At 37.6% G+C, this 25121-nt stretch overlaps 1 protein-coding gene across 2 annotated transcripts in view; it reads right to left on the bottom strand.

Moving 5' to 3' along the window:
* Positions 1 to 15066: 15066 nt before the first annotated feature.
* The window catches only part of LOC121651197 (plexin-A1-like), a 262523-nt gene continuing 252468 nt past the window's right edge, over positions 15067 to 25121 (bottom strand). For both annotated transcript variants that reach the window (XM_042003180.1, XM_042003181.1), the window contains exons 31-33: positions 23679 to 23891; positions 22085 to 22235; positions 15067 to 19945 (exon numbers count right to left, since the gene is read on the bottom strand). In XM_042003180.1, the coding sequence (XP_041859114.1) occupies positions 19850 to 19945; positions 22085 to 22235; positions 23679 to 23891 (460 nt within the window). In that variant the 3' untranslated portion in view covers positions 15067 to 19849. The remainder of the gene's footprint in view (positions 19946 to 22084; positions 22236 to 23678; positions 23892 to 25121) is intronic.

Here is a 25121-nt window from a genome sequence, read left to right as displayed (position 1 = left end):
TTTACTTTTCATAGGCTCCGGTGGTCTGTCATTCGCAGCTTGCCAGTGAAGCACTTACAAATCAGACCTCAAGTATTACAGGAACTCTCTTATGGGTGCTATTGTGGAATTCATTGATCTGGACTAGTGCCATGAAAATCCATTTTAAATGTGTTCAGTGTCAGGAAATTCTTTTTGAGAGTTATTTTCATGGAGAGCTTTTTCATGTATGCTTCCTGCTTTTCTAATTTTCTGTAAAAAAAAAAAAAAAGAAAGAAAAAAACACATTATGTAGCTTTACGACTGTAAAACTTTGTGTTCCTAAGTCATTTGATTGCAAAGTGACATTTATTATATACATTTCTGGAATCATTGATGTCCAGCAGCGTCTAAAGTCAGAAAAACTGCAGTTCCCATCTATTTTCTCCAGGATGCTACATGTTGTTGCAGCAAAATTTTGCTTTACACTCTGCGTCACATGCTAGCAAGCGGACATCAACACACCAGCCATTTTGAATGCGCACCATGGCTGATTCAGTAAAGAAACAAAAGAAGGAAGGAAGAGAAAGAAAGACATTATAAGACTTTATTCACTGTGTTTATTCTTCTGTACTCACTGGTCCACTGTGATGGTTTTAAAGTGCTTTATAAATAAAGTTGGATTGGACTAGAAGATAAGACTGTCTTTTACTAGCTGGAGAGAGCTCACAATACACGTAGATTGCAAGATGGCTGCTGAATGAGCCATCGATAGGGGATGTGTTACTGAGAAATTTGTAAAACTTTTGTAGTGTGTCTTTAAAATCATTCAAATATTTTAAACCAAAGATAATAACAATTGTACAACAGATCAGAAACAGATCAGATCGGGACATCTGAGTGGTGGACAGAGAACAGAAACTGCATTTTCACTGCCGGTCACACTTTCTTTCATGTTGCTTCAAATACTGTCTTCATAATGATTATGACTGGATTTCAGTTTTTTGTGATATTTTTATAAAGAAAAAGAAAAAGGTACAGCTTTTTCTTCTGTTTGTTTTTTATTGTATGACATGAAAATAACTACATACAGAAATAAGCATTTCACGAAATAGTAATTTATTTTACATTACATGTAGCATGTGGGAAAAAAATCACATTTTAGGTGTTAGAGGGGATGGAGTGATGGCCCTGCACAGAAATGCTAAGCCAAACAACCAATTCTATATCTCAGGCTGATTACTTTAAAGAAACTTTTCTTCCATTATTATTATTTTTTTTTCATTACCGCTTTCAGTTCTGCTTCATTGATGTTTGACACTTATCAAACTAAATGGTTGAGGTTAAGAAAAACATGGTATGCGTAACATCAGACACTGTAATGCATTTAATAAAAACACAAAAAAAATGTGTTTTTAGATTAGTGACTGCTGACAGTGAAGTTGTTGCTTATTTGATGCACAGAAAAATGGAAATAACTTTAGGTCATTCAAAGTATGATAAATTGTCTTTTGGTACAGAATTAAGCTTTGCTGTGCCATCCAGATGGAGACTGTAATGTCCAAAATCAGTGTAAATCACAATATTCTATGATGTATGAAATACATTATAACATATTAAATGATGAGTTAGAGAAATGCTAACTTTTTATGCAAATATGTCTATAATAACATAAGATCTAAACATAATGTAATTTTCCTTTTATTTTTGTTGTGCGGTATGGCAAAAAAAAAAAAAAAAAAAAATCAGGTTTCACTCATCAACTCAAATGAAATGTTTACTCATGACTATTTCAGGTATAGCTTTGAAAGTGGGTTGGAAAATCCTCAACAGAAAACTGGAAAAGAAATTAGTTCAAAACCTTAAATGAAAGACAAGCTGAATAATAATTAACAGGATAGAAGGTCTAGTCCAAAATCCTGGTCCTCAGGGACCACTACCCTGCATGCTTTAGTTCTTTCCAACTCCAGCACACCTGATTCAGATTAACTGAACTGCTTGTAAATTTTTTTGCAAGCCTGCTAATGAGACATTCATTTGAGTCAGGCGCATTAAAGATGGATACCTCTAAAGCATGCAGGGCAGTGGTCCTCGAGGACCAGGATTGAGAAACACTGGTCTAGTCACATGATCACCATTTATGTTCTTAGTTTGTGTCACATTTTTGGTTTATGTTTGTTTAACGTCATGTTCTGGGTTTTTGTATTCATGGTCATGTGTAATTCTGTGCTGCTTTTTGTTTCTGCTCATTACTTTACCTGTTCCTGATTAGTCCCTCAGAGTATTTATACCCCTTGGTTTTTAGTGCTGTTGTCAGATTTTTTTTTTTTTTTTTTTTTCTCCTGTCGTTTAATTCTGGTTTTCCTGGGTTTGGAAATGGATCATTTGTTCCTGCATTCCATCTGCCTCTGAGTTCTGCATCTCGGTCCTCACCTCCACCACATGCTGACAACAGAGGAAAGTAGACGATTGAATTTCTTCTTCTAACAACTACTTTTACAGTATGTATTCCGAAGTTCTGGTAACAGCTCCGTAGGCATTTGTAAGTCAGAAACCTGTCACTGAGACAGCAAGCAGTCTCTAACAGGTACTTCTTTATTTTTAAGTTTTAAATTTTATTTATTTAAAAAAAATTATAGAATGATAACATATTACTTCTGCTGTAGTTCAACCATGTCCAAGAGGTAAAACAACAAAACATGAAGCTGTTGAGGAAATAAAAAATGTGTTAATAAACCAGTGCTGTAGCTCTAAAACTGGGAGGTTTGTTTCTTCTGAAGAACATTGACCTGTTGAGATAGGAAATTTAACCTGGGGGGGATTATAAAGCAAGTGTGTGCATGTGTGTGTGTATGTGTGTATATATATATATATACATATGTGTGTGTGCGTGTGTGTGTGTGTGTAAAAAAAATCATGTAAATGCCATGCAACCATTTGGTTACACAGTACAAGTATTGGACAAGCAGATCCAAGGAGAAAATTCTGAGTCTGCGAATCACTAAACTTATTAAAGTTCTTCCTTGGGGAAAAGTGAATGCCTGATCCAAATTTCATGGCAATCCAATGGCTGCAAAGAAATTTAATTCAAAACTGCTTCTTCTGACCTTACAGTGGAACTTCATGAAGAGTCAGAAAATCGACAAAATTGTAAGAAAATATGCTTTGAGCTTTATGGACATCCGTACAGTTTTATTCCATCACCAAATCTTTATGAAAACATTTCAATTTGACAAAGTGTAAAGAGCAAAGTACAAAAAGCAGCTGCAGCAGCATGTCTGCTAATTCCATGGTATGCATATGTACCTTTCCTCAGAAGATTAACCTTGTGGCTGTCCAGGTGGGGTACGTGAGGTACCCATGTGGGGTACATTGCAACTTAATGTTTGCGAATCATACCAATAATCCAAAGTCCCGGGGAACAAGTCAGTGAATAGGAACAGCCACTGTTGACCGTAGTCAAAGCTAAGGCTATCTGTAGCTACTACTTAGGACATCTTCATGAGACTAGAAGAAGCTGAAGCATTGTTTTAGTCTGACCAAAACTGGACTTTTAACATGCATATAAATTTTAGCCTGACTAAACTGTACAAATCACTCTTGTACGTTCCCATCCACTACAAAAAAGAAAAAGAAGCTGGTAAGAATATAAACTAACCATGAGGGATAGCATCTATCATTCATAAAAACAGCTTTAAAACAGTTCTGAGCCGTTAGTCTTTGGCCTGTCAGCAGCTCCAGCAGCTCTGGAAAGCTGTGGCGATTGTGGCAGCTGCAGGAAGTGCTGCTGTAAGTTGTCGCTGCTACGATTTGAGCTGCTGTCTGTCGCCAGATGAGGATCAGCAGGTAAAGAATAAAGTCCGGTGTTACTTTTACACCAATCCGTCCCATTGCAGGAACATTTAATCAGAAACTCTGTGAAAGAATAGAAGTCTGAAACTAACAAATCAATGCCATATAAGCTCACATCCCTTCATATGCATTGGTGGGCGTGGTTTTCTATGACTGCAAGGTGAGGACCCATCTTTTTGCATCTGGAGGGAGGGGCTGTGGGGTTTTTTCAATTTTCTTGTGACGTAGATAACCTGTGAGTTATGAGCCACTTCTTACCCAGAAAATCCCATTTATAAAATAAATTAAAAACATAAAAGTTTTATCAACAGTATATGTAGTTTTTATCACAGTTAAGTACTATGTTGTTTACAGGTCAAAAAACACATTTCTGGGTGCACTACCCCTTTAAAACCTTGATAAGTGAACAGGCATGTAAAATAAACAATGACGATGGTCCAATTGAGCTGGCAGATTAAACTTTTAACTGTACCTTAATTTAGTGGTACATGTAAACATACTCAGTGCTGAACCTTGATTTGTATTATAGGACATGATATATTCTCTTGTGGTTGTGACCTTGCAAATTTTGCATTAATTTAGGTGTTTCAAGACTTTGCGAGGTAACCTGGAAGACTGATTGGAATGCAACCAGGATTCCAGATTGCAGTACTTTTCCCTTAATTGCAAACACTTGGAAGCACACACATCCTTTGATTCCATTTTACCAGACAAAGCTGTTTGGCATCATGTCTAGAAAGTCAAAGATTGACAGCATGTAGGCTGAATGTTTATTATACCACAGGGATGGATGATTATTTAAAATTATGCAAGCCCACTAACTCTTTGTTTGTTCTTAAGCACATTCCAGACATGCACCCACACAGTCACAATTTAGCACTGTATTCAACTTAGCTTTGACAGGGAGGAAGCAGACGTGACTGTCTGTTGCCCTGATTCTGCTCTATCGTCTTATTTCCCTGCTGGTCGTCACTTATTGGAGCTTCATAAAGACAAAATGAGAGAGATTTTCAGCCAGGCGGTATTAACCGTCTGCCTGTCCTCCTCTGAGAGAACCAGTGTCAACTATCTCTTCTGCTTTTCTATTTCTACACCCCTCTTCTATCTGTCCTTCTTTCCTTTAGTTGTTTTCTTTTGTGTGTGTGTGTGTGTGTGTGTGTGTGTTATCTTTTCTTCTGTCTGCCCCTCTTAAACTCTCTGCTCCTCTGTGGAGAAACACAGGAGTCTTATCACACTTTAATCTCCAGCTGGGAGTCGGCGGTGTGGGGCCAAACCAATGTGACTTTGTCGTTTATAGTGTGCCAGGGCATCTTTAGAGAATGGTTGAGTGTTTGTGTGGAGAGTGGTTGTAGAGGTGATTGAATTGCCAGAATAGCCTCCAGGCACAAAATAAAGAAAATAAAGAAAAGAAAAAAAAATACAAGTGAGGGGGAGCCTGATTTTTTTCCCCCACTACAAGTGCGGTTCAAACATGGTAATCTGATGTCCTGAGATATTTGAACACATAGCCAGACAGAGGAGCTGCAGGCAACAGGAGGTGGCGTCTGCTGTGTGCAAGAGCCTGTGTGACTTCAAGCTTTATCTTAGCACTGCTGTGCTCTGCCTACTGTGACAAGTACTCCAGCAAGAAATTCAAATAATATGCATGAGGCATATTAAAGAAGAGGCAGGAAAAAGGGTAGTGGAATGGGAAAGAAACTCCTGTAGAAAACTCCATAGGCCTGATTAACCAAGATCCCTGATACACAGCGCAAAATTACACGCACACAAAAATAGATTCCACGTGTTTGTTTATGAGTTGCGGGTGATCAACTACAAATGTTGGCGCAACTGATAACAGGCACAAACAGCAGTACTCATATGAGGATTTAACGTACGTCATGACTTTGTCATGGACGAGGCAAAAAAAAGATATTGCTGAGCTCCAGCAAAGAAATCTAAATGTCACCAGAATGACTTCTATATGGAAGAGTATTTGCTAAACAGTAAATGCAGCTGGCAAAACCACAAGAACACCAGAATAGGTTAAAAGGAGGTGACAAGATATAAGACAAAGTTCCACAACAAATTACTTATAATAAAACCTCGGCAAATAATACAGGTGGGAGCTGGCACAGGATATACCTCTGACCAATATTTAGCAACTGGTGCAGCTCACTTACTGTGAGGAGCAGATGACTGGAATACCAGGTATGATGCACTAGAGCTGATTGCAGAGCAAGGTATGTGACAAAACAATAGTTTTTATTGACAAAATCAACCTTTCAGACCAAGACATATTGATTAAATGAATGTGTCTCCTGTGACACCTTTCATTAAGCACAAGGTACTCGCAGTGTAAGTTAATGGGGGACGCATTGCAGTGCACACTCAGCAGTTGATTAGTGCTGTATTTAAGCTGACGATGGTCATTAATGCCCTTAAGAGAGGGATGGAAGATGGGATACAGACAGTGGTGAGGGCTCTCAATGCCAGCAGAAAAACTGCGCAGCAGCAACAGCCCATCCTGCGTGACATAGCATTCAACATAGCAACGCAGCCATATGTTTCAATAATCTTTGTGTGGCCAGAGGTCGTCTCTCTCACGGCCACTACATGGCACTGTGCCAGTCTTGCCAACCACTTTGATTAATGGGCGGCGCTGCGCATCTTTTGAAAGTGGATGTGTTTGGCCTGCTGGCCTGTCTTTCTCCCATCTCTTGTGGTGGCTGTGGTTTGGTGTGGCATTATTAAGGTGCCAACCTTCTCCATGCAGTGTGGCTGGCTACTGGAGCCGTGAAAACTAACAGCTCTGTTGGATGTGAAATGTTTGTTCCATTACATTGTTTGCTCTTTTTTTTTTTTTTTTTTTTTGCTCGGCTTCTAGCTAAATTTTCTTGTGCATGTTGTAGATCAAGGCACAATTGAGCTGCAGCATTTGAGGATCTCCTCTGCAGGGTTTCTGGGGTTGTGCCCATGCCTACAAAATTGTATGTCTGAACTGATTTCCTAGTTTAAAGTTATCATTAATTCCTCGTAAAATAAATCCCTCTCCGAGACAGCAGATCTTGGGCGGCTTTCGGCAGCCAGTCCTTGGAAGACCGTGCTTTTTTGGCTCTTTATAGTTTCCTGCTGTTGGTTTAGCCTGTACTCTGCTTGTTCTGGTTCTGACATGGGCTTGTCGGCCAAACGGACCGCTGCGTGAGCAGCGTTGACTTTGCTTGGCTGCCTATACCATGAACTAAATGTTAAAGGGCTCCTATTGTTTTAAACGATTGGAATTTGTTTGCTTAGTTATTTGTATTGTTTTGAATAGATTTCTTATGTTCTGTTGCATGGTATTTAATTTGCATGTTATTTGGTCCACACCAGTGTGTTGCTCTGTAGCTGTTTTTAAATTTTTCTTTCCTTTCTCATCAGGTGCTGTGGGCCCAAGGCGACAGTTCAATTCCTGGTGATAGTGTTGCTTCACGATCTCCCCTTTCTGCTGTGTGTGCGTGCGAGAAAGAGAGTGTGATAACATGGGTGATTAGTCCGTGTACTTGGCGGTCATCCGTTTTTCGTGTTGATATGGAAAAACGAAAATAGGAAATTCATCCGATTTCCGATTTTTGTTTTTCAATATCAACACGAAAAATGGATGTCCGCGAAGTACACAGACCGGCCCCTCCTTTTGGTCCCAAAGTTTGATTTTTGATTTCCCTCCATCACCTCAGTGCCAACTTAATTCTTGGACCTAGCATGTGTTTGTTTTGTTTTCGGTTAATTCATTTTTGGTTAAATAAAAGTTCTATATATATATTTTACTGCTGGGCACGTTAACGCGTTAATCGCGCGTTAACACAATGCTTAATTAACGCCGTTATTTTTTTTAATCGTGCGTTATTTTTATTTTATTTTTTTTGCTGGCCGCTGGCTTTGATGACAGAAACATGGCGTCCATGTCTCTCTTCCCTGCTGCAGCGGTGAAGATGTAATCAGGAGAGAGAGCGGGTTTATTAAAATGAAGAGACGTTTTCTGTCTGGACCTTAAGAAAGAAGAAGAAGAACCGACTTTCTCCTTTTCTGGCAAAACTCATACAGATGGACAGAACATCGTGATTTTTGGACGGGAGACTTTTTATTTATTATTTTTTTAAATAAATGTGGTTTTAATTTATGCAAGACAGCCAAGGTAAGACATGCTTTCTGACTTTTACAAGCGTGCAGCATAAATCAGGCCTTCTTCTGCCTCTGGTTTGGTGAATCTTGGTCATAGCGAGATGAAACTTCCAGCTGTGGAATCTGTTAGATGTGAGCTTTCAGTAGAGGAGTTTTCATGGGGAGACATCATTTGTGTTGACATATTTTTCGGACTTTGTGTACCTTGTCTTTTGAATTGTTTGTTGTCTTAACTGTGTTTGTTGGTGATAGAAATGGTTTTGCTGAGCTGGTAGCTGAGATTCTGGACTTTCTGTGGATACCACACGTTTACAGTTACATCTACAGACCTGACCTTATACCCGGAAATGAGATGTCAACCCCTTAACTCCTGTTAGCGAAGGCTGCAGTTTCAGAGGTGAAGCTAAACAGTCAAGCTAAGAATGAAAGGTTAGAGAATTTATAGGCAGAAATCTGGATAATGAAGCACTGAAGGTGCATGGATGGAAGTTATTGTGCATATTGTGAATATTTCTCTCTCCTCACCATCTAGAAGCTGTGAGATTCTAATCCTGCTTTCTGTTCACCTGATGCTGATATTCATCACATATTGTTCCTTCTGTGTTTAGAAGGAAGCAGCTTCACAGCTTTAAATTCATCCTGCTGACTTTTTACCTTTTAGTTAGTAAATCCTGAACATTTCATCCTTTTTGTCATAAATATTTGATTTTATATGAAGAAATATTTTAACTGTTGCTGTTTAAAGAGGAAACTGCTGCTAAACCTGTTTATGTGTTTAGTGCAGGGGTCTGCAGCCTTTCAAATCCAAAGAGCCATTTTTCGTCAGCCAGCTAAATAAAACTCCTTTAGAGATGCAAAAAGGCAACTTAATATAAATTTTTAACGAAGAGATAGGATATTTCTTATTTTTGAAGATCCACATTTTTATTTCCATTTTTAGGTTTTAAAATAAAGAAAAACATAAAACCTTTTTAAAAAGAGGATAGACAGACTTTTTTTCTAAGGTATGTAGATATTTGTGGAAAATTATGTAAAGTTAAAAAAAAAAGTCCCTGGTTTCCAACCTAATGACAAGAAAGATAGATTTAAAAAAATATATATTTAAGCCACATATTTAGAGGCATTGTGGAAGGTCCAGAGAGACACTTGCAGCTCCAGAGTCGCAGGTTGGAGACCCCTGATGTAGTGTTTGTAAACCAAAATTTACTGCATTTTCTTTAAATAACCGTAGGCCTTCTTTTAAAGGAAAGAGACATTTTACGCGTAACAATGCGATTAATCGCTATTTAAAAATTTTAATCGTTGCCCAGCACTAATATTTTTGTATTGACATGTCTCTGGCTGTGGTATATTTAAAGAAACTGTGACCTTCTAAATAGTGAACTATTAATAGTGCTTTTCGTATAGTTCTCAGGGTGAAATCCCTTGGTGGCGTAGTTGGCTACTGTTTGTACTATACACAACACCAATCCTACTACATTTGCTTCAGCCATTCTAAAAATATTTGCCTGATTAGAAAATATGTGGTCTCTCCATTGCCTTTGCGGTGTTTGTGCCTCTTACTTGCATTGATATCTGCAGCCATGTCTGCGTAAAGTTGTGCCAGTTAATGAATGCCTTTCAGACATGCTAAATACAGATGAAAATTAGCCAGTTCAATCAGTTTCATGTTTGGCAAATCACATTGCATTCTACGTTGATGTGTTTGCATCAGCTCCTATTTTTGAGTTCAGGTAGAAACACCCATTTTGCATATTCATCAAAGGCAAACGTGTTAAATGTATTGCGCACATTATTTTGTCCAGTTAACAGATGCAATCCTTGGTAGTTAGTAAGTTAACTGCAGCATGTTTTTTTTGATGTGCTATCAAGTTTGCACACGTTTTTACACATGCAAACCTTTAGTAAATCAGGCCCTGTGTGTCTCTGAGGATAACAAAAGGTAAGAGAGAAGGGAAGAAAAAAGAAATGTGGAAAAGATTATTACAAAAGTCAAAATTAGCCCTTCAGCCTAAATTGTTTCTATACAAAGCAAAACAAAAAACCTGAAGATGGAAATTTATCCATTTGTTTGTTTATTTTAACAAAAGAAAGAACTTTAGACAATAAAGAGAGGTCAATCCCTTTCAGAACAAAGATGACTGAGGTATCTGTAATATCCAGGTCAGATTTTCTCTGGAGGTCTGAGTCTGTCTTCTTTATGTTTTTGTAATGGGCTTTTTAATTTGATTGATGGGTTGCCTGTCAAATCTTCATGCTCCCGAGAGGAGGGCTTGGTGCATTTTAAATTTGACATTCTCCAAGTTGGGTAATGGACAGGCTGAAAGACATGAGAGCAGAACAAGGCTTGATCTGTTTTTATATAATTTGCTCTGAATAAGAATGATGAAAAAGATGAGGAATAGATGTAAATAATGTGATTAAAGTAAAGGTCAAAACCAACTTCTATTTAATGCATTTGGATAAAACAAGAGTGTTGGAAGTTGAGAGTACCTTATGATGTAAAATTTGGTACTGAAGATTTGTACAGTTAACTAAAGAGTCTGTACTTAAATGTTGTGCACAAAATATGTTACATATAACCTAATGTTTAATGGGATGTGTGGTAAGAATGGACCAGACTTCCATACTAATGACCTCTGACAGTTCACATAAACAGTATGTTATCATAAAGTTTGGAATGCCAACACTGCATGTGCGTATACAGGAGGATATGAGTACCACAGGTACAAGGTACAAATAAACCAACGTGTTGCATGAAACTGATGCCAAAAGCTCTCAATGCTTCATCTACCTCTTTATCATCATGTTGCAAGTCACAGGGAACTAAGATGAGTATTACCATTTGTCCTGGGGTAAGTGATGCATTGGCTGCTGATTGTAATTGATGACAGAAAACATCACTCTTTAGTGCTAGCTTATAAACAGTTCACAAAACTTGTATAATAATGTTAGAAGGTAGAAGGAAATAACTACACAGCTCCTAACAAAAATTAATGTCTAAGCAACTGTTGGATGTAATAGAAAAAAATGATTGACGAATTTGCCTGTTCTTGGTTTTTACAGCACTGAGATAGCTCTCCTTGGAGTTGTGATTGACATTTTCCTGCACTTGTAGAGTGGTGACATTTCCGTTTCAGCTCTCAGACATGTCTGCAGCATTTGATACTGTATTGTGTATCACTTTACTCTCAGTGATTCATAACATAATTGGTTCAGGATATCTAGTATAGCACTAAAGTGGCTTTCTTCTTTTACTTATCAAAGAAAGTTTTTTGTTGCAACTGACGCTCTTTTTTTTCTGTTTTTTTCTTTTTTTAATCTTTAGTTTAAGGTAAATAGATTGTATTTGGAGGCAGTATGTGGCACTCGGTATGGTAGGAGGATTATTGGCTTCTCCCTCTAGCAGTTATGGCTGACTATCTGATGGTGGTAGTGGTAAATGACTTGCGTGGTTAGTTTAACATTAGGAGCTGTCTGGACTTCTGACAATGAGGCTGGAGTCTGTATCGGCATGGCCTGTGCCCTTTCTGTTTACAAAAAGTTAGAAATATCTCCCTCTCTCTTCATTCTTATATCTTCCTATACAAAATAAGACTGGTTAGAGGCTACATTTCTCCACATTTTAATGCCATAGCTTACTTTAAAATCAACTAGCAGCCTTGTTAAGGCCCATTTATGCTCGATGCAGAAGACGGATAAACAGACTTCTCAGACATATCTCAGAGTTTTGTCCGTCTTCTGTGCCGGTTACGTGTGTAATTTGGTCAATTTTCAGGGAGCCAAGCTATCTGTCGCTTGACGCAGAAGACAGAGCAATACCACTGGAAATCGCAGGGGCAGTGTTGAGCTAACATGCAACCAGCGAAAGGAACAAACCAGAGAAAAAGAGAAACAGAAAGCAGATGAGGCAGAACCGCCAAATAAAAAGCATCTGAGGAAGAAGAAGAAGAGGATGTTGCTTCTTCTTCATGGTTTTCTTCTTCTTTTGGTGTTTTTGGACAGAACAACTTCATAGCAGTGCATTACAGCCACCAACCGGGGTCAAAAGTGAACTTTGAACTCGGCACTGTCAACTTGTGGATGAACTGACTTCTTACCCATGGAAATGTAAAAAATGCCGTGCAAGTATGAGGGTGGTAACGTATGATGAAACTGTCTGTCTTCTGCGTAGAGCATAAATGGGCCCTTAGCCTCCTGTTTAAAATAAACTGGTTCATGTAGCTACTGTATCCAAGATACTGTAGTATTGGTACTCTTTAAAAAATTTTATAGTTTATTTTCAACTTCTTTGTAAAAAACCTTTACTAACTGAGTTGATGTGTAGCCCCTAAATACACTTATGAAAAACTAAATATGACATTCTATTAAAACCAAGTGCAACCATAAAACTAGACTAGCACTAAAACGTAGCTTCAGGCTAACATGAGGTTGATAGCCTTAAACAACGGTGGTAGTTATTCTTGCAAAGAAACAAAAGTAGGAAACCAATTTAAACTTACTCCAAACTGGCACAGTGGCACTGGTCATCCATATTTTTGTCCTCCTTTTGAGACCAGTGAAATTTTTACGTTTGCGCCTTCAAAACTGAAACAAGAAATACAAACACAAACAGATATAACTTGTTCTTTTATGAAAGATGTTTTTTCCACTTAATGACCACCACATAATTTTTAATTTTAAGATTTAAAAGGATACAATTGATTTAAAGATTAATTATCTAAATCATTTGAATAAGGAGGTTATAAATGAAACATTTTCTGTCAGCATTTCTGAACACAGTATTTAGGTCTGTTATCTAAATGTAGGGGTGAACACAGGAGTTCTTAAATGTAGGTCAAGAACTGGTCATCCCCTTAAATTGAGCAGCAGCATATGAGACACCTGCTGACCTTTTCACCTCTTTCTCCCTCTGCTTCCCGTGATTGGTGTTGGTGGTGGCGGCTGCCTTTGTGAACCTGTGTCTTGTTGCTTTGCCTCTAATGTGCTCAACACATGGGAGGCAACATCGCTCCCTCTCCGTTAATTTCCTATGGAACTTGCGTGATGAGGCAAAAATCGCTGCCCTTCTCCAGCCAAGCTACAGGCGACATTCGTGCATGTGAAATGTTGTGCTTGTTCACGTAGACATGCACAGGGGGGCTCTTGTGATGCGACACAAGAAAATAGAAGAATGTTGTCAACCAACCAGTGTTGGTTTCACTGACTGACCGATGACCTGACAGCAGGTTAGAGTGCAGTCTGCAAACACTTTCAGCATGGAGGAACAGATGATTTTAGCTGTGTCTGACTTTCCCACACTTCACAATACTTCACGCAAAGATTATAGAGATGTAAATAAAAAGGCAGCAGCATGGCATCAGGGTGAATTTGTCCGAACGCAGGTCCTGGATTTATCTGGAATCAGCCTAGAGGTCCACCATCAAATGATGATATTCACCATACTGTTTACTTGTTTGTAAAATAGGATGAACCCAAGCTTGTCTTTCTCTATTGTACAAAAGAGTCAACAGTAAGATTTTTGTCCATTTGAGCAAAATCTTCTGATGCTTCATGCTTGATACCTTGTTGGACTGCTTTGAAAACAAGAGCGTAATGCGAAACACTGCAGCAAATCGCTGTTGTTTGTCGCGTCCATGTGCTTGGTTTCACTTGGGTGGTAATAAGTTTTGTCTGTCGCTGCTGGTGGTCGCCCCCCCTAGTGTCAATCCCATAAGGGTGGTCACCTGTTGCTGTTTTTTTTATTGTGTTGTCTTCCACTTTACTTTTTGTTTAGTTTTAGTCTGATCACCATTTTGGCTTGGTTGTTAATTATAACTGTGTTTAGCTTGTCTTTAGTAGTTTTCTTTTTCTTATTTATTTTACTGTATAAGTTGATCAGTTAGGCTTTTTTCGTTCTGTTGTGGTTTTAAATTTCATATAGACTGCTGGGAGCCATAAGTCTGTGTCCTTAGACCAGGTGGTGTTAACAGTCATCCAAGTTCAACAATTTTAAATAAAGCATTAATAACTTTAATCTTCAATCTTTCCATTTTTTGACTATATCACTGATTGTAGAGTACCATTTCGCCACAAAGAAATCGTTGTTTGAATCTGAAACAGTTTGTTTTCACACAAATTAGCTAGATGAACAGATGGATAGATGAATAATTTCTTCTTGTATTCTTGTAACAGTTAAGCATAGTTGATGACCAGTAAAATCAGCTTTTTTCAGTTTACTTCTTATCAATCTTAATCCCCTCTTTAGCATAAATGGTGTGAAAGACAGTGGAAGTCACACATCTATTTTTACCATATCAGAGAGCATCCAGCACAAAATACTGCTTTAAATATCTAAGTTGGGCTTTCAAGCTCTCTTGTGGTGACATCTACTTGAAATGAGCCCAGAAGTTTGTATAACTTTTGATATTCACCACATTGAAGTTATATGGAAGTTATGTGGAATGGGAATAAAAACATCAGACGAGCCAGTTTTTAGCAAAAAAAAACATGTTTAATCTCTCCTTGATGTGTGTCTATTTACACGTAATAAATCTGCAAAATAGGAAAGAGCAGGATATTTACACGGGCGTGAAACAGCCAAAACCTGTCACAGCAGCTTCAAGTCTGAAACTCTTAAAAAGGTATCATAAGTCATAAAGTAGTAAAACTCTTTAAGGATTTTTTTCTTCCTACCTCTTCTCTCTTCAATCTGTGTGAGGTGTTTTACATCCTCTGCTCTGTCTGTGAAATGTATTTTAATCAAAGTGAACTTGGTTGATGAGGAAGCTGGAGAGCTGGAGCTGCAGGATAAGAACCATGTTTGTGTTGCTGTTGGGCTCAGAGATGACAGATGAGGGGAAATTTAATACAGGCTGGTGAGATTGTGTCATCTTGGAGGGTTCACGCTCACCTTTTAGAATAAAGTTAAAGATGGATTTTAAAATGCAGGAAAACAGGATCAGCCTCTAGAAATAGAGGTACAGTTTTAATAGTTTTAAATTTCTGTAACACTCTAATATCTGTCTCATAAACACATATATAAGATGACTAGATTCCCTGGCTAATCACCCACTGACTTGTGAACTGTTAAAGCTGTACTGTTATTGGCTTCCACAATCTTAGCTGTTTGAACCTGGAAGTGACGTACAAGCGACATTTCAGTAGCCTAGGAGAGGTGATATCCTTAATTATTCATATCAATTTTCATAGTATTCACCCAATATGGTGTCATAATCATGATTAGGGGATTAAATCAAATCTGATTTGTTGGTTTCCTTAGCAAGACAGCTTTTCATAAACTTATATAAACATGGCTCTTATTAATTTGACTAATGTAGATTTTAATCAATTTGATTCAATTGTATTATAATTGGATTACATTAAAAGTGCCTTGAAATGAGTTGAAAAAAAGAAAAAGAAAATCATAAACCTTTACTTTATTTTGCACTCCACTATAAACGTAATGTAATTTGGATGTTTTGTTTTGTTTCTATAATTATCTCAAATTTAGAATAAGTACTAATTGGCAATGTTTTTGTTTAAATAGAGGAACACGACAGTGCCACTGTTGTCAAAAACCTAGATGGAAGGGGACTCTGCCGATGGGTCTCTGTTCAAAAACAAAATAAGTGTCATGTTAATCATCAGCTGAAATAAGGTATCTTTTTACCTCTCCCTCCACTCTTTAATGCTAAACTTATTTAAACTGTTTTCACATGTGATGGACAGATATGAGAGTAGTTTAGATCAAGTGGACAGTGAATGTAGTTAAAAGCTCTTTTTACCATTTAGTCTTAGTGATGGCAGGAACAGACACTACACATCGTAATGGGAAGTTAAAAACCTTTAAACTGTTTGTGTTTCAATAGTAGAAAAATGAATTTATGTCTAGAGGATCAAAGTTTTGTTCTAATTTGATAGAATGGCAAATGATGAAATAATCAGTAAAATACATTTTATTGCAGCAGACACAAATAGCTAGTGCTTTGGTGATGCTAACTACAGCTTTTATACCTTTATGGAAGTTTCTTTAAATACCGGTACTTCATTTTATGTCATTTGTACTGTATATGTCTGTCTGATGTTTTCTAACCAAAACCCAGTAAATGATGAAACTGAAGGGTTAAAATAAAACTAAACAAAGTTTGCAAAGATTGAGAAGAACTGAGGAACATGAGTCACGTGGATTGAAGTCAGTTGAACGTGTGGATTGTTTCTTAGAAGAATTTTTTTTTTACTTATTGTTTACTACACACATCATACAGTAATTCCAGCATGTTTCACTTCCTTAAAAAACATTGTGTTTACTCTTTCTTGTAGGAAATGGTAAACGCACAAGACATAATTTAAGCAGCTTTTAAAGATTCTGTGGGCATATTTTTCTAGACTTAAAGGGCAAGACTCTGAACTTGTTTGTTTTAAACTAGGCTAAACATGTCTGTGAGCACCAGACATAAAAGCACAAACTGCACCAGTCTTATAATCTCATTGTGGAAAAGAATTTAGAATATTTCATAAAATATTGTATTACTCTTTTAAGATCACATAGTAAAAATGGTTTCTTTGTCCATTTTCTGATGGAATATTTGAACTTGAATCATACTCTTTTATGTATGCAACAAAGATGCAATCATTTTCTATGCAGAAAAAGGCCGACAAGGCACATTGAACGCTTATATGCTGTCGTCAAGAGAATCTCTCCCTCCACCCTTCTCCTTAACCGTTTGTTTTTGTCTCCACAAAGAAAAAGAAACTCCTCAGATGTGAGGGAATACAAAATGAAAAGGTACCATAGCCTTCAAAGCATTTCCTCTGCCTTCCATGATTTTTTTTATGGCAGAAAACAAGAAGAAATGTAAGAAACAAAAGCATCAGAGACCAAGTCGATCCTATCTTGCCATGTTGCTTTTTTTTTTTCTTTTTACTTTTTTTTTCTTCCCTCCCCACAAATTGAATCAAGGGGGAAGCTCCATTAATCTTTCTAAATCACCAAAATAGTCTACAAGTTTTCATCAGAAGAACAAGTGACATGAAAGCAGTGGTCCACATCCTCACACAGTTTAAGTCATGTTAATGAGTGCCTGTACATGGAAGTAATCTTGCCTAAATTTCACCACACACGAAAAAATACAAACACAAAATACTTTAAGCAAGGAATTTTTTTTTTTTTTGTTTGTTTTTTTTTTTTTAGGAAGAACTGAAAAGCAGATGTTCACGATAATCTCTTCTCAGAGTTGTTCTCATGATGTGGATGGAAAAGGCTTTGGCCAGCTTGCTCTGCATGTTGTTTTACCCTGTGTAGATAAGTGGTTCAAGTATTGAAGCACATACAGAACAGTTCAGTATGTCTTGGGACACATTTATGTGCTGTCAGATGAATGGCTTGAATGGAAGATTAATATCAGCATGAGAGCTCTAAATGTTCATTTCTATGTAGGTGTGAATACAAACTAATAGAGCATACTGCATTTTTTTAACCAGTAAATTGCAGCTATTAGGATTGGACATACTGTACCAATACCTCTCAGATAATTCAGGTTATCATTCAAATGAATGCTATACTTAAAAATGTGATATGTAGTTTTTTTTAGGCTCCACATAGACATGGACATTTTTTTAAAAATACCCCCCCCCCCCAAAAAACAAACAAACAAACAAACAAAAAATAACGTCCGCTTGGCATCCATTTACAAAAAATGGGTTTGTTGGACAGCTGGAAACAGATGCTGGATTACATAAATCCAATTTAATTAAAACCTTTTATCCTTAATCTGCATCGTCCATGAAGCAGCTATTACAATTTTTAATGCCAAGGTCTTTACACTCCACCACAGAGAACAAATCTGAGGGGAAGCACTGCAGAAGAGGAAGAAAAATAATTGTTGTTGAGGTATTGGTATCGTTTCCTTAAAAGTTATATCGTTTAAAAAGGCGCATGTGATACACTGAACTCTAGATTTTATTTTTATAAATAGGAGCCATATGTTTGTTTAACACATCCATGTGATCTGATGGTGTATATACCTAGTCTGGTGCTCTGTAACTCATGATGAACTTTTACAGGATGGTTGAGTCGTTTTTATAGTTTCAATCATATGCCTATTTTTCCAGCCCTCCAAAGAAGCCTTGTACACATGTAGGGAAGCATAATGTAAAAGGATCTATGATTTTTCCAAGTACTGAAAGTTAATGTGGTGCAGCAGACTGTGGCAGGAAAACATCTTGAAAATTTTCTTTTTCTTTTTACCTCCTATAAAACCACAGAACACAAAGAGAGAAAGGCCTTCAACCTGTACAAAAACACTCACAAATGTCAAGCTACATTTCATTATCTTTTCAAAAAACACATTCACATTGCAAAAATGCGCTTGTTAGCTTTACAGTCTTCACTGTGGGCTTAAAATCTAAAAAAAAAAACAAAGAAAAAAGGACAACACTGATTCACTTTCTTCTGCACAGCTCAATTAGCCTTCATTTAGAAGGGAACGCCTTATAAATAGTTTCAGACAAAACGTGAGGGTTTAAAAACGAGATCAAGAAGATGTAAAGCAAAAGTGTTCCAGGAATCTCCTCCCACATAAAATGACTTTGCCTCATGTAAATCAGCTGACCGTTATGTATTTGGTTTCGCTAAAACAAACACAAAGCACTGTAGGTTGGTTGGCTCATAGGCGGCTTTCAGACATCATTCGTCTTTACTATCTTCAGAGCCAAAGATGTAGCACAAAATGGCCCCAAAACCTCATGTAACATAGAAAGTGTCTGAATTATATATATATATTTTTGCCATTTACCTATTTTTAAACTCTCAGTCACTAAGCATGACAACAGTTTTATAATAGCACGTTTTATCTAACGAAAAGAAGTTTTTTTTTTTGTTTGTTTTTTGCACTAAACGACATTCAAAGTAAAACATGGCACAAGACAACTTTTTCCTTGTGTTTTCTTAATTTTTCATCTAGGAAATATCAAATCTCAAATGGATCTTTTGTACATTGAAATGGAAAACCTTTTTTCAAATTTCATCTGTTTTACAAACAAAGAGTTGTATTTATATATCTATATATATATATATATTCATATATCCTCTTCTCTCTTTTGATTTAGCTTTGTTGTGCAAATTCAGCAGTAACACAAGTGGCACAGCACTGGGGAGAGTAGGCAGGAAGGGAAGAGAAAGAATCAAATGCAATGACACAAATCAAATGCAGGGTTATGAAAGCGGCACTGTTCCTTGTTTGACTGCTTGCTCGAGAGCAGGAGAGCAGGTACGGGTATGAGAGGAAGAGTTTTCCAGCAGAGTTCTTCCTCTTGCATCGGCAGCAGCTTGTTGCCAAGCAGCCACCCTGCAGCGTCTCTGTCTCAGTTCTGTGGCTGCTGCTCTGAAGCTGTCCCTCACCTTTGACCTCCTTGGGGAGGTTGGCAACAGAAGATCAAGTACAACAATAAAATATCCTGAATTCTTTCTTCTTTTTTTTTCTTTTTCTTTTTTTTAATAGGCTGACAGTCTGAATTGTCGCTTAAGAAGTGTAGAGATATAAACTGGTGTCTTTTACCTTTCCTGCAGCATTTTTGCCCCAGCGAAAAATGTTTTTGGTCACCTGTGTGAGGCTGGGGGTGCATTTGATTTGGTCGATTATGGTACGGTTGGTGGCTCAGAGAAGAACAAAAAGAGAGGAAAAAAGGAAGAGGCTTTTGAGGCCTTAGTTCCAAATGCTGCTGTCTCTCCAGTGTGCTGCTGCTGCTGGGTGCTTGTTTCCTCGCAGTCTTTTCCGCTGCTGTAGGTTGTAGCTTGTGAGTGTGATAACAACAGACTTTAAACGTCGAGGGTCAAATGTCACAGGGTGTCAAAGGTTGTCAGGGAAGGCGTGTTGGTTGGCCAGTTCGGCACAAGCTGAGGTACGTGATTGGGCGGTTCTCAGCTGGCCAGGGCCATGGTGTCGATGACCTGCTCTAGCTTGCCACGTAGCCGCTGTCTGCGTGACTGTTCATCCTTCTGTAGTGCCGACAAGATCTGGACACAAAGAAGGGGGGATGATTACTCTGCAACATCACACTATAATCACTTTTTTCCAACCTGCAGCATGCAGTAAAGCACAGGATTTTTCATTTGTTATGCTCCTTAACTGTAAATGCTCAGTTACACGCCAACTCTTTGGCAGAAAGAGCGCACTGATGCTAATTTTCATTTATCGGTTAGCAATTACAATTACATTGATGCTGACAATGTGGGCAGGGTTGGCAGGGCAGGTGTGAGGACCGGTGGGATGTGTATAATTGCATGTTAATTGCCACTGAGATTGTGTACAGAAGCGTGTGAGTGTGTGTGTCTGTGTTTGTGTCTTTGTTATTGTCTGTGTTATTTTATAGGGCACAAACAAGAGTAGAGGCTGGTACAGTACTGCATGTGTATGTGTGTCTTCTCTTAATGATGTATCTCTTTGTATTAGCAAGTATGTACTTGTGCGTATTTTTTATGTGTGTGTATGTAAGGTCAGGGCATGTGTTAGAGGCGATGGGGACCGTGCAGCTGCCTACATCTGGATAATAGGCTGTAATGACGGGGAGCAGTTTGTTTGAATGGAGCCAGCTGTAACCAGCCAGCATAACTACTGTAATACTGTTGGTATGGAAGGATGTGCAGGGAAAAGGAAGTAAGATATCTTTAAACACATACATGCAATGTATAATTAGGAAAAAATTTGAGTTTATATCCTAGATATAAGGCTAATTTATTCAAATGAACTGTGTAGTTCATGCTAAAATTATTTGTTCCTACATGTTTAGAAGAAAAAAATTATCCACATTAGCTTAGCATGAAATCTGCCATCTGTAAGACCTGCTTATTATCATGTTATATAGTTTCTTATTCTAATGAATGTCAAAAGAAAAAAGATCTACTGTGTGTCTACTCATCTTCTGGCCTTCACCCGGCTGACGTTGATAAGTGCTTTTCTCTCTGTTTATTTTCATGGAAACCAAATGAAAGTACTAAAGGCGGATTTATACTCGCGCAGAGTCTGCGACACCATCGTAGGTGCTGCGTAGGTCCGCAGAGGCTTGATGCGCACCTCTTCCAGACCTGACGTGCACCCCTGCTACGCAGATGGGTACGTGGAGGTACTCCCTTGTGATTGGTAGGTTTGGGATCATGCGTTGCAGAATATCTGAATTTTCTCGCTGAATTTGTGTGCCAACCACCGTTTTTAAAAACAATAACCAGTGGATCAAATTCATGAGAGACAGATAAAATGACTTTGTTTTATTGCACAAGCTAATAAAGACACTGAACCATACTGGTTGTTTTACTGGTTGTTGTTTTAAAACAGAAAATACCTACCGAATCAGGAGTTTACCAGCCATCAACCGCAGTTAGATGCTGCGCAAGTATAAATCCGTCTTAAGAAATGTTCCTAAACATAACATCCATAAATGCATAAATAACAATATAAGCGCCTTTGTTTTATTTGCAAAGTTACAGGAGGTCCTCTCATTTTACACTTAAGAAAACAATTTTTTTATCCATCGCTTCACTTCATCCAGTATTTTCTGTGGATGAAGCCAGTAACTAACAATCGAGCAAAGAGATATCATTATGTGGGATCTGGTGGTCCAAAATATGATCTATTGAAAAGCAAGTGTGACAGATCAGATACATTAATGTCTTCAAACACATTTTCTTTTGTTGTGCTCACATTGTAAGGCTTGAATTTTCAGTGGTTGCCTGGTAACCTCATGGTGGTGGCAGCACACAAAACATGATGGGTATTGATCTTTAGATAAGTCTTAAGCTAAAAAAAAAAAAAAAAAAGAAAATATATGTGTTTTTCTCACATTGTCACACAGCTCTTAACAGCAGCTGTTACAATGTCTGTGAATGGCTTTATGAAAAGAGAACAAAGAGAAAAAAATCCGTAAAGCTCCATTAGGTTTATAATATGTTGAGCTCATGCCTTAATGTGCATCCTAATAGCAGTAATACTTTCCAGCCCGTACAGATGAGGACTGGTTATCAGTGATTGAATGAAAATGACCTCGTGGCATCAGTCAAGAAAAGTAAAGAGAATGAGAGACACAGCACATCCATCTACTAAATAATTACAGCATTCCTCCTTTCTGTTTGAGTCCTAATCAGATTCAAGAGTGTGCTCACCTCATCTTTGTATTTAATGATGTAGGTGTAGATCTCATGCAGTGCAGACATGCTGTTGAACTGGCTGAGGTGGAGACGAGACTGCTCTGCTAGGTAGGCACTCATGTCCTGATCGCTGATTGCCGGCATACGGGAAATGTCGGAGTAATATCTGGAAGAGATGCATTTACATTTGGGGAAAAACAGAGATGGAGTTATAGATTTAAAACAGAAGTACATTGACATAGAAAAAGCCTTAAACATCTTGCAACCAGCGTTTTGTTTATTTTTACTATGGAAGAGTGGGTCAAAAACTTGGTATCAGCCAATTGATATTAGAGACTAGTGAAAACTTCACAGAACATCATCAAATAGTTCTAACCTCTGAAGCCAAAGCTGTTCCTATCAATATTAATCTACGTTACATAATTTTCCATATCTGGTTGGAGGACGTGTGATACATGGCTTGATGATGAAGATGACTAAACCATTCAAATACTTGAAGACATCAATCAACAAGTTAAAGAAAGTGGTTTCACTTTTTAATATAATACATAAAGTAACACAACACAAAACTTAATCTTTGTGGCTGGATAACAGGGGAAAATATTTAACTGAGAGTATAAAGAGTACAATGCCTGTATCCAAACCTGTTTAGAGAGCATATTTCAAGGCTTTCTGCAGCTGGACAGGCTGAGGTAAACTGTAACTTAGGAGGTGTAATAGAAGAATTGTATAAAACTTCACCTCTGGATGCTTTCAAATGCTCCCTGGCTGATGTGGGCACATTTATTGTACTTGATATGTAGAAATAGATGAGCTTGACTAAATAAATAAATAAAAATAATCACATAATTTTAACCATCTGGACCTCATAAAGCAGAAATGTGGAAACAAAAATAATAAAAAACATGCCTCCTGTAACATCACCACGTTAGGGACACGTTCCAGTGCTTGCTGCCAAACAAAGAGTCAACAAAAAGAAAAAAATATGTGGAGACTAGTGGCCTTCTTAAAAGCAAGACAAAAAAAAAAAAAAAACTTTGGCAAGTGGAGGCATTGCATTAATTTAACCTGCGATTATTTAACATTCTGGGGCTGAATAAAAAAGGAAAAGTAAACCAAAGGGGATTTATCGGTGAGCCTCCAGTGTGCAAATATTTACTATAAATTCTCATTCCTCTTTTTGTTGTCTGACTTAACTCGTGGCTTCTGAAACAACAAAAAGACAAAAGATTTTGTTTTTTTCATCTTGAAAAACAATTGAAATGAAGCTGGTTTAGCTAACATATGCCCTCTTAATTCACTGTAATCCATATTAATAAACCAGAAGCATGTTAGCAGTAATTACAGCACATGATTTCTTTGACTTAATTTAATTCAACCATGTATACTTCAAATGCCCGTAGCAGACAGAGTTCAGCCTATTATGTTGTTCTAATCTTACAACTGTTTAACAGTGTAATTAACTTGGATCTTAATGCTCATTTTTCTTCCAGCAGCTCAGGAGGCATTCTGTTTCCATTTCTCCTTCAGAGCTGTGCTACACTGGTCAACACTAGTAAAATCTAGTTCAGCTGAATATCAATAAGTTTGATTTCACCCTTCCACTCACCTCTCTACCCAGTTCTTGTAGTTGGGGATGTCTTTAGCGTAGAGAAGCTTATTTGAAGGCGAGTCTTTTCCCAGCTTATGCTCAGATGTCGAACAGGAGTCCATGAAGGTCTGAGCCACCACAGAAAGGCAAGCATCTGTGATACTGTTCTTATGGATGTCAAATACAAACTGGGGGTTCTTGATCACATTCACCCAAAACCTCAGAGGAAGGCTACGGAGGAAGACAGAGAATACACAAAAGGATAAAGTGACTGCATGTGCTCACTTTTACTGATCACTCAGTCCATTGTAAGCATTAAAGCTGACTTTTCTTTAAATGATTTATATCGTTTTTGTTTTATTAAGTGCCACAGCCATCAGGCTGTGTAGCAGCTATATGGTGGAAAATCTATTCAGCTAGAACTTTACAGAAAATGAAATGAATGTAAATATATACAAAAAACAGCTAATGAAATAACTGTTAAATAATGAATGGAAAAGAAATATTGCAATGCTGTTCTAAGCATGTTATTAAATCAACCAGTAAATTTTGATGCCGCAACCAACACAGCAACCTTTTCATTCTTCTTTTAAAGAACTCCACAGACTTCTATATATTGATTTAATGACTACACACGTTTTATTGTGCAAAAAGTAGGACTGTCAAATGATTAAAATGTTTACTCAGATTAATTCTAGCTTTCAAATTAATTAATCATGATTAATCACAGTTTTTATACAAGTTTTTCTTCACTTTTTTTACATTAGATGATCACTTTGTTATAAGTTCATATTTAAAATAAAAAATTTAGACCTAAAAAAAGGTCTCATTTGTGCCCCCTTTGCTCCTGCCTGGCCCCCGATCAGAACTTTTCTAGATCAACCCCTGCATGGCTGAAGTGTAAACCCTGTATGCTACCAGCCAGCTACTGTGTTAGAGAAGGTCCTGCCAAAAACAAACAAATTCTTTTGGTAAATATGGGTAAATATGTGACCGTGTGAACCATGAACCGCTAGTTTCCTCCTTAGCTGAACAATAAACAAACACTACAAGAGAGAAAAGCAGATCAGCTGATCACTGACAGCCATTATGATTCACGTAACCGTGTGAGGAGAGGGAGGAAGGAGGTGATGCACTGTGATCAGAAAGCCACTAAAGCAGACATGTTGCTGCAAAACGTGGAACCTTTTCACCAGGAAAAGAGTGTGTGTTAAAATTCCTTATTCTCCATGGAGGTGACGTCCATGGGTTGCTCCATTAATGTTGAGTTTATTCTCAAATCCATTGATAGAGCCAGCTGGCTCATCTTTTCTCATCTTTCTTCATTTCCCTTCCCATTTTCCACTTAAGAATATTAACGCAATTAATTACATAAATTAAATTACATTAATTACCATTAATGTGTTATTTTTGACAGCCCTAGTAAAAAGATATTTACTCTGCAGTTAAACCATTAAAACA

The sequence above is a fragment of the Melanotaenia boesemani genome, chromosome 13, assembly GCF_017639745.1.
Source record: "Melanotaenia boesemani isolate fMelBoe1 chromosome 13, fMelBoe1.pri, whole genome shotgun sequence".
NCBI classification, from domain to species: Eukaryota; Metazoa; Chordata; class Actinopteri; order Atheriniformes; family Melanotaeniidae; genus Melanotaenia; species Melanotaenia boesemani.
This window is presented reverse-complemented; position numbering and strand designations above follow the sequence as displayed.